The sequence below is a fragment of the Prunus mume genome, linkage group LG3 (assembly GCF_029339155.1).
Source record: "Prunus mume cultivar Tortuosa linkage group LG3, ASM2933915v1, whole genome shotgun sequence".
Taxonomy (NCBI): domain Eukaryota; kingdom Viridiplantae; phylum Streptophyta; class Magnoliopsida; order Rosales; family Rosaceae; genus Prunus; species Prunus mume.
In genome coordinates this window covers 28,071,891-28,081,633 of record NC_142700.1, presented here as the reverse complement: position 1 = coordinate 28,081,633, position 9,743 = coordinate 28,071,891, and the positions used below count along the sequence as shown (strand labels likewise).

The 9,743-nt window shown below is 39.6% G+C and overlaps 2 protein-coding genes across 2 annotated transcripts; one reads left to right on the top strand and one right to left on the bottom strand.

The window, feature by feature from the left end:
- The first annotated feature begins 2,073 nt into the window (after positions 1 to 2,073).
- On the top strand, positions 2,074 to 3,077 carry PSAN (photosystem I reaction center subunit PSI-N, chloroplast, putative / PSI-N, putative (PSAN)). Its single transcript, XM_008229425.3, is given in 5 exon segments — positions 2,074 to 2,329; positions 2,332 to 2,427; positions 2,429 to 2,539; positions 2,658 to 2,783; positions 2,881 to 3,077. Coding segments are annotated over 5 exon segments (516 nt in total). The 5' UTR covers positions 2,074 to 2,236; the 3' UTR covers positions 2,971 to 3,077.
- Positions 3,078 to 3,158: 81 nt separating this feature from the next.
- Positions 3,159 to 7,773, bottom strand: LOC103327142 (Pectin lyase-like superfamily protein). The gene is made up of 5 exons (XM_008229427.3): positions 7,011 to 7,773; positions 5,875 to 5,995; positions 5,121 to 5,295; positions 4,592 to 4,662; positions 3,159 to 4,377 (listed from the first exon to the last, which is right to left on the bottom strand). The coding sequence occupies exons 1-5, from the start codon at positions 7,452 to 7,454 to the stop codon at positions 3,743 to 3,745; spliced, it is 1,446 nt and encodes a 481-aa protein (XP_008227649.2). The 5' UTR covers positions 7,455 to 7,773; the 3' UTR covers positions 3,159 to 3,742.
- Between the last annotated feature and the right edge of the window lie 1,970 nt (positions 7,774 to 9,743).

Below are 9,743 nucleotides of genomic sequence, written 5' to 3'. Positions count from 1 at the left end.
ATAGAGATTATAGGAAAACGTTCCCAAACCCTAGCCGCCCTCTCTCTCTATGAGTCCTAAAGAAAAATTCCATAGAGGGGGGAGGAGGAAGAAGCATCATTGCCCCTCCTCCCCCTCTTCTCTTCTCGTCTTTTCCTTTTAGGTTAGTGAATCCCTATTTGGGATTGCTTTTTTTTGGCCAAAAACCTGCTTCACTTTAAAGTTAAGCAGTTTAAGGTGTTTGGTAAAAATAAAATATTCCGATTATTTTAAAAGCAATGGCCTTTTGACAAAAAAAAGTTGCTTTTCAAAAGAAGCAGAGATGAACCTTTAATGAATTTTTAATTCCCAAAATACCATAATTCATTTTAAAAAATGACACCACCTCCACTTCCACATCCAACTTCACCACTTGCACCACAATATTCACTACCTCCACAACCACTGCTACTACCACCACTACCACCACCACCACCACCACATCCTTCTCTTCCTCATCATCCGCCACCACCACCACAACCACCACCTCCTCCACCACCTCCACCACCACCACCTCCTCCACCTCCATCTCCACCTCCATCTCCACCTCCAGACCTCCACAACCACCGCCACCGCCACGCCACAACTACCACCACCACCACCATTACCACCACCACCACCACATCCTTCTCCTCCTCATCCTTCGCCACCACCACCACAACCACCACCACCACCACCACCACACAACCACCTCCTCCAAAACCTCCACACATCCACCACCACCTCCACAACCAACATCACAACCACCACCATGCTGCCACTACCACCACCACCACCACCTCTTCCACAACTGCCATCCCTACCTCCACTACTACCACAACCACCAACTCTACCTTCATCACCACCACCACCTCCACTCCATCACTACCACTACCACCACATGATTAGTACATAACACGTTTAAAATAATGTCTATTTGAGTCATTATTCACAGTTACAACAATTTTATATTAAAATTTACCAAACGGTTTTGACACTGTTTTTTGTACTAACAGCACTTTAAAAATATTGTTTACCAAATATGGAGTCGCTTTACTTTACAAATAATTATTTTCAAAGCACAAAAAAATAGCTTTTTAAAAGTGACAAATCCCAAACTGGGCCTAAGTCCACTGGGGTGATTTGAATAAAAAACCTCTTGTGGTGGTTTTTTCTAAGCCATGGTTAGATTGAAGTTCCCCATCACTCCATTTACTCTATATTCTCAATCAAATCCTATTCTACCAAAACCTGTTCCCTAACGCGGCTCATGTTCTTTAAATTTGATGTTACATTATCTTTAACGGAGGTTGCTGCAAATCACCCAATTGTTCTTTGGCAAAGTTATTGTTTTCATTTATTTGTTCGCTCTTATGCGCAGGTAGATCATGAAAATCATATTTTCCCAGATCTATTACGAATGAGGTGGTAGGTGTGGCCGCGACGGCCCTTCTTCAGGTGGTGGTGGTAGGGTTTGTTTAGACTCATGGGTTGATTTAGGGTTTTGGTTATGTTGGGTTTCTGGGCTTTGTTTGTGCTTATGGCTAATTGTAGTGATGTGGCCAGTAGTTTAGTGCGCTTTTATCTGCGTTAGTTTTGCTTTTAGCAAGTTAGTTTGTTGCTCTCTTGGGATTGGTATTTTAGAGTCTTGTTGATGTCTTTGATTGTACCATTAAAGTTTATTTAATAAAGTTTTTATTTGATAAAAAAATATATATATATAATATACCGTTTACTATAGTGAAAACAAGCATACAACTCACCGTGGACGTAATTTATTGCCCGTGTTCTTAGTGTGTTTGTGTGTGTTTTTGGGTCCTATCTCATTGACCCAATTTTTGGCGTCAACAACTTTTATGATTTCCCACCGTCTTTCCATGAAAAAACTTGACTAATTACTTCTACCTCGGTGTTTTATTACCAGAGAATTACACACAACACAACTGCCAACAGAGCACAAGTTTGGATTCTTAAGTGGGACCAAAATACAATTCCGCCACACAAATTAACTCCAATGTCCCAAACCAGTAGCAAGAAGTGGAAAGTTTGCCAATAGGAGTGAGGCAATCTCACCTTATCCACACTCCCACCACAATCGCTCCTTATCAAATATCCATAACCCCAAAATTACAACCCCTCTCACAATACCTACCACTTTCTTCTCTTCTTGTACAAGCCTTTGATTTCAGATTGCGAAATTTTCTCCAAGTACAAGTATTATTAGTAAGAAGAAGAAGAAATGGCAGCCATGATTAACTCTAGTGTGTTGGCATGCAACTATGCCATCTCTGGCACTGCAATGTCTGAGCTCAATGCAAAGATGCCTTCTTCTTTGTGGCAGCAGCTGGTCAGAAAGTGGTGCCTGCAATCAGAGCTCAACAGGCTAGAGTTTCTGCTGATTCTCAAAAGAGTGAAGGAAGAAGGGCTGCTCTTGCTCTTCCTAGCAGCCACTGCTTTCACATCAGCTTCTGCTGCTGCCTCCAATTCCTTTGCCAATGCTGGGGTCATTGATGATTACCTAGAAAAGAGCAAAGCCAACAAGGTAGCTTATTAATTAATTAACTTAATGTATATATTTTCTTTTTAAAAAAATTAATCATAAATTAAGCATAGACTTGATTGTAGTGATTAACTTTTGGGGTATATTGTTTGTACTTTAGGAACTGAATGACAAGAAGAGGCTGGCAACAAGTGGTGCAAACTTTGCAAGAGCATTCACAGTTCAATTTGGGACATGCAAGTTCCCTGAAAACTTTACAGGCTGCCAAGATCTTGCCAAGCAAAAGGTACAAAACTCAAGTCATTAATAATTAATTAAATTAATTATGGGTTGGGTTGGGTTGGGTTGAGTTTTGTTTAATTTGATTAATTTGGTGGATGCAGAAAGTACCATTTATATCTGATGATCTGAAATTGGAATGCGAAGGTAAGGACAAGTACAAGTGTGGTTCCAATGTATTCTGGAAATGGTAATCAAGAGAAAAGAAATGGTTCCAATCTCTTAATTTCCTCAGCAACCCTCAACATGTATGTAGCTAAATTTCTTCTTAATTCAAAAAACTTCAATCCTTTCATCTGTATCTTGTGATTTAATTATTGTGCCCTCCATGAGTATTCTCCTGTTCCGTTTCCTATTTCTGGTTGAAAGATGAACAACTCAGTTAAGTCAGATGGCCTCTTCAAGTTGGCAGTGAACTACAATATACAAGAAGTTCTCTTGTAGATCCGTAACATAAATTCATCAATGAATGAATAAGTTCAGAAAAAAAGTTACACTTGTTGTGTATCAATTCTAAACAAGTTCAGCTTCATCTCTCCAGCTTTGAGGGTTACTATAATCTGTGTATTTTCTGAGTATGTATGTGTAGCACCACGGCAATGAACTGTTTGAAATAAACAATAAGTCTTGACGGAAATAATTAGTGCCCAAAATATGGTAACCCATTCAGTAGATTCTGGTGATCACCAAACAGACTTGTGCACAATGGATCCAATACACAAGAAAAATTCATCATTGTGCAAATTGAATAGGTCACCAGACAGCAGTCATAGAAGATCTCCTTGAACACCAGCTACGTACCTCACTTGCAAAGCCAAGCCTGAGCTGATCATGCCTGTCCCCATAATATGATTTGTGTTCGATTCCAAAAGAACACCCAACTGTGGAAGAGTAATTGAAGTCCAACCTCAAAACTCAGGCCTCATATTTCCGAAAAAAACACAAACTAAAGGCATCCACAGATGCTCAACGTTGCAGACACCAGTCAAAAGCGTCCATATCCTGCAACTGAGGACATGCAGCTGGAAACACCCCATTGGCAAAACCTGAAACAAATTCACAATGCCACGCTGTAGATGGAGCAAGACCAAGTACTGTGACATTCTTAAAGCATATCCTTTCAAATGAAGCACCCTCAATGCCCTTCAATTCTGGGGCTTTTGTTGAATTCAAACTGAACACGTTGCTAATAAAAATTCCCTTTACTTGGGGAACAGCTTTGGGATCCCATCCTTTGTCTGGGTGGTCATTGGCCCCTCTACTAAACCTTATGGGTGCCTTCACCCTTTCCATCAGTATGTTACTTATACTAATATTTGCTATGTAGCCCCCTCTACCTTTGTCCGTTTTTATGCGCACCCCAGCTGCAGAGTCCCAAACATGCAAATCCTCAATGGTCACATTTGAAATCCCACCAGACATCTCACTACCTATTCCCACTCCAGAGCAAGTTGGAGTGGTGCCATGAACTCTTCTTACTATGATGTTTGAGCTTGGACGAGCCATTTTGATTCCATAGTGATCCCAACCACTTTTCACTGCTACAAGATCGTCGCCACTCTCAATGTAACAGTCCTCAATGCACACATTAGTGCTCGAATCTGAAACATAACATACAAAATTAAATTTGCAAAACAAATAAATTTCTTTATGCTAACTTCTTTGATTAGTTTAGATAAATCACTTTGCGTGATAGAAACAAGATTCATACACAAGTTAAATACACATAAATTATAATTGAGTTTCTTAATGTTAACTTCTCAAACTAATTTAGATGAATAGATGTTATGTTACATTGACAGAAGAGGAGCATACCTGGGTCTATGCCATCAGTATTAGGAGCATTCAGAGGAGCCAAGATTGTCATGTCCTTGATAACAACGTTACTGAAACAAACACAGAACTATGAGCAGACGATTTATTATTATTTTTTAAGCATAGAACGAAGATAAATGAAATTGGGCTCAAAGTATGCCTCTGACATTAGGTGGGAAGATAGTTTATCAACCCTTAATTAAAAATAAAAAGGATCTAAAATGCTAAAACAAGCCCTTTTTTTCAATCAAGAGCTGTTTTGTTGACCCAAAAAAATAATCAAGAGCTGTTTTATTATAGTTCTCCAAATCAGAGAGAAATAGATTAGAAATAGCTGGATCATTTGAAGACAACAAAAACAAACACAAACAACAATCCTAATCGTTTTTTTCCTGACTATAATGAAATCTCACTGTTTTAAGCTCCAACTACATTACAAATTAGCATTAACTTAAATTGATACGCAAACATGTACCCTCCAAAAAACAAACAGAAAGAACATATCAGGAGAAAGGCAGGGAATGTGCACCTGCAGTAAACAGGATGGATGGTCCAAAAAGGAGAATTGAGGAAAGTGAGGTTAGAGATGAGAATGTTTTGAGTGTTCATTAGCTCAAGCAGGTGACCTCTGGTATGCTCCAGTGTTCTGTTCCACCATAGTTCCCACCACATTTTCCCCTGCCCATCAATTGTCCCATTATTACCTGAAAGGCCCCAAATAATTATTGACTCAATGCCTCCAGAAAGATAAAAAAATTAATAAGAGTATCTTAGATATAGTTCACAAATTTTTATGTATCAAAGACATCACAAAAGATTTTGGACACCTAGTAGTGGCACCACAAAAAAAAAAAAACTTAATTAATGTATACAAATGCCATTTGGTTCTTAACCTACCACCTAATGAAGCCTAATACTGCCTTGATGGTGCTTTTATGTCCACCGTATTTCGATAATCCATCAAATTTTAAATCAAAGACTGGTGGCACTACTTGGTTAATTCTAATAAATCTGAAAATTGGTATGACAATTCAGTCTTCTAGATCAGGGACATGGAGAGACAACTGCAAGTGAAAATATCATGTGCCCATTTAAAGAATAATAAAAGGCAGGTTTAACTCACATTCAAAGAATATAATATGCTCTGGTTATTGGTTAATCATTCATTAAATAAATGTACTTTTTTGGTCTCAATCACTATGCACTTATTTGATATCCACCATTCACAACTTCAAAGGAGAGAAAATGAAAGCCATGGGGAAGAAAATGAATAATTTTGGTACCTGTAATGATAACATTTGTAAGACCATCCCCATGAATAAGGCTTATATGTCTTCCTCCTAACCTCTCTCTTCCTCTTCCATAAGAAGGCAACGGCTCAATAATAGGCCATTGCTTCGGATCCTATAAATAAAGAGGCAAAATCAACCTGATGAATCAAAAACTGAAAAACAAATTTGTATTTTATAGGTGTTTCAAACAAGTAAGAATTGATCAAAGGTATTGAGATGGAAATATTATCTTTGGCATCCTATTTGATTGACACACAGAGACAGAGCCTGTGATAATTATTATATTTGTCATTACAAAATGGAAAAATACTACCATTAAACACACAAATTGCTCTTCACTTGAGACCATTCTTGTTAAAATCAACACATTCTTTTGTCTGGAAAAATAAAATAAAATCAACTCATCTCATTTGCCTGAAAGATGAATAAAGTAACAAAAGAAAGCAGAACCCCAGAAAAACAAAAGAAAGTACAAAAGAGGCAATATATTATATACACAACACAAGGGAAGAGAATCATGCCGTTGAACTTGAATTAAACATTTTTGGGTGGGTGGGGGCGTGGGGTCCCTCTAGACACCTGTGAACTTTCTCAATGCCTTTGTTAATAGAAGATGCTTCAAAAGTAATATGAACATGATAACCGTGACCTCCATCTGTAATGAGTAACAAAACCACTCCTAATCTATGCCATCATTACAACAGCAAACAAAGAAAAGTAAAACACCATTTCCACAGTAATTTTCTTTTTCCTTCTGTTTTGCTTACTTTCTTGGGTTGTTTTCATATAGGGTTGAGTTTCAATTTTACCCATTTCAACCCAGAATTAAAAAATTAACCTTTAAATAACTTACCCCTTTTTTTACATAAGTTATAATCTTACTATAAATTAACCTAATTTACAATAAGGAATTCGAACTTGTGTGCAGAAGAGGGCTCATTGCCGTGACCGCCCGGCCTAACCCCCATATGCTACCCATCTTTACAAACAACCAAACAAACAAGAAAACCATTTCCTAAATCTTAACGAAAATTAATCATTTTATAGGGAAAACAAACAAACAAACAAATAAGAAAAAAGTATTGAATAAAGTAAAGAAAATAGAATAGATAGAATATTTTATTCACCTGGGAGCCCAGAATTACAGCGCCCTCTTCAAGAAAAAGCGTGAAATTACTGGTGAGGTTAAAACTGCCCGTCAACCATCTCCCCTTAGGAACGTTCAACTGGGCCCCACCACTCTCCCCGAAACGCTGCATGTGGAGAATCGCCCTCCGAAACGCTTCGGTGTTGGAGGTGGCCCCGTCGCCGACCCCGCCGAAGGCCTCGATCGACATTACCACCTTCCTCTTGGGGACGCCCCAGAAGAACCCGGAACAGGTGCTCGGGTGATGATCCGAACGGGTATCGGAACCTGCGGCGGGCCAAATCGACCCGACCCATGTAGGAAGACCCGCCGTGGTTGAGAATGTTTGGTAGGAAAGGACAAGCATGACGGTGAAGAGGAGGAGCAGAGATGCCCATGTGGGTTTGATGGAGCTACCCAGTATGCTGGGTTTTTCTGCATCCATTAATTACTGCTTTCTTACTACTTACGTGCATGAAAATTAAATACCCAGAAACAAAAAAATGGAAACTGGAATGAGAGAAGAAGATTATTATTATTTTTTAAATTGGGATTTTTTTTGTATTTTTTTCTGAAAAAGGGTGTGTTTGGATGATGAGAAAAAGAAGATGAAGGTGGGGGTTGGGGTTTAGAGGGAGGCAGCTGAGCTGGCCTTTACGTGAAGGTTGAGTGTGGAGAATAAGGAAGAAGGACGAAAGGGAGAGAGTTTGTTTGTGTGGGGTCCGATTCAGAAAGTTGAAGAAAAGCTCGATCCAATTTGTTCGGTGTGGGAGGGGTGAGGGTCGGGTGGTAGGCAGTAGCCATGGGGTTTTCTTGTGATGTACGTGGCGGGATCTGATTGGGCGGTATGATTTAAGTTAAAATTGGGTTGAATTAGAAGATTCGGATCGAGGTGGGTGAGATGGGGAGACGACTTTGGTGGGTTTGTCTGGGCATGCTTGTAGTGTTGTGAATTGTTAAGTGCATGGAAGTAGGGCGGCGGTGCGTGTGAATGTGATCACGAGAGCAGAGAAGCCGCTCTTCACGGGAGTCTGTTAATTCTAATTGCGCGTAAATTTAGTGGGAGTGTAGTAATGTGAAGCCTAGCCTAATGTCAGTCTCCAAAATAAAAATAAAAATATTTATAAAATAATTTTAAGTGTTTTTAGGAGAAATAGTCCTTCAACTTACGTGGCGGGAGGGTGAAATTGGGTGAGGTAGGTAGTAGCCATGGGTTTTCTTATGATGTATGTGGCGAGATTTGATTGTGCGGTGTGATTTAATGCTAAAATATGGGGTATTTGTTACCAATAAGATACCAAATTTGTGCACTAAATTTGAGTCTCAAATGATGTGGCACAACATCATCTATTTTTATTTAATATAATCCAACATAGCTTGATTAACTCAATCTTAAATTAAGGTTAATATAAAAGAAAATTATCTGAACTCAAATTCACAATTGTAACATAAAAGAAACAAACAATATATATTTTACACAACAATTTTTTAAAATACTTCAAAACATCACTTAAAATAACACCACACATACAAGAACAGTAATACTTGCGTCTTTATCTAAGTGGAATTTTCAAGTCACTCTGTAGCTACGCAAGGAGAGTCGTGCGTCAACATTAGGGTTTCCCCACGTTCCACCATTGTCGTTCTCCTTGATATGACAGCGCTCGTTGTGGTTGTCGTCCTCCCTTGCCATCCTGTTGCCGACTCAGTTGGCATCGATTCGCTCTCTCTTTGGTCCTTCAGTTGCTTTTTGTTCCTCTAGTTTGTTTCAGGATTTGAGTTGGGATGGGGTTAATCTCTTTCGCCTGGCATCTCACGATTATGGCTTCTACCCTCATGTCCCCTTATTGTCCTTGTCTTGTCGTTGCCTTGATGTCGTATTCAGAGGGAGATGGGTCAGGGTTGGCTATTGTCTTCGACGGGTTTGGGCTTTTTTGCTTCACTCTGACGAATTAGGGATGGTGGCTAGGGTTCCGTGGATCTCTACGTGGATGTGGGGGTGTTTTTCTACCCGATTGCTTCCTTTTAGGGTGGGGAAGGTGTTTGTTGCGAGCTAGTGCTGGTGTAGGCGGTGGTTTTAGAGGTGTTTGGAGTCTTGGATACGTGGTTTCAATCCTCTTCCTCTCGGGGTTGGGCAAGGTTTTCGGTGGCTAGGGTTGATGGGTACCACTCTTCTAACAATTTCCACAAGCTTGTTTGGTTATTCTACAATGGGGATTGCGGATTCGAGTGGTGTTGCACTCTCTTATAGGCGACACCTTGTGCTCCTAGTTCCTTTTAGTGAGTGTAGCAGTTGTCTCAAAATTTGTGCTGCTAAGGTGATGGAGAATCGCCTAGAATGATCTACCAATTCTCCCTGATCTATTTGTTGGAATGTTCGTGGGCTTGGCATCCAATAAATGTTCATATTATGGTGACCTTCTATTGCAAGTTTGTCATGCTAAGGGGCCAATCTTGATCCCCCCTGCTTGTCAGTTTAGGGGTCTGGATTAGGAGATCATGATATGGTTTTGGTGCTTTGGTTGGCTCCGCTTTGACACTCATTGTTTGACATGATTACATTATGGTGGGATGCTCTTTGTTGGGTTCGAAGTTGCACTTTGTTTTGTTTGGATTTGGGAGAAATAGTGTTTAGTGCTTCTGCTTGTTGTTTTGAAGCCCACAACTTGTTTTCGATATTGTACAAAGAACTATGCATGCATAGAAGTCCTTCTTTGACAATTTTAGGTTGTGG

What these genes read in the sequence shown, in the direction of transcription:
- LOC103327142 (XM_008229427.3), bottom strand. Translation starts at nt 7,454, where the DNA reads ATGGATGCAGAAAAACCCAGCATACTGGGTAGCTCCATCAAACCCACA. An exon ending in ATCCATCCTGTTTACTGCAG is followed by an intron (nt 4,663 to 5,120) that starts GTGCACATTCCC and finishes TGTTTGTTTCAG; the next exon opens with TAACGTTGTTATCAAGGACA. An exon ending in TACTGATGGCATAGACCCAG is followed by an intron (nt 4,378 to 4,591) that starts GTATGCTCCTCT and finishes GTTATGTTTCAG; the next exon opens with ATTCGAGCACTAATGTGTGC.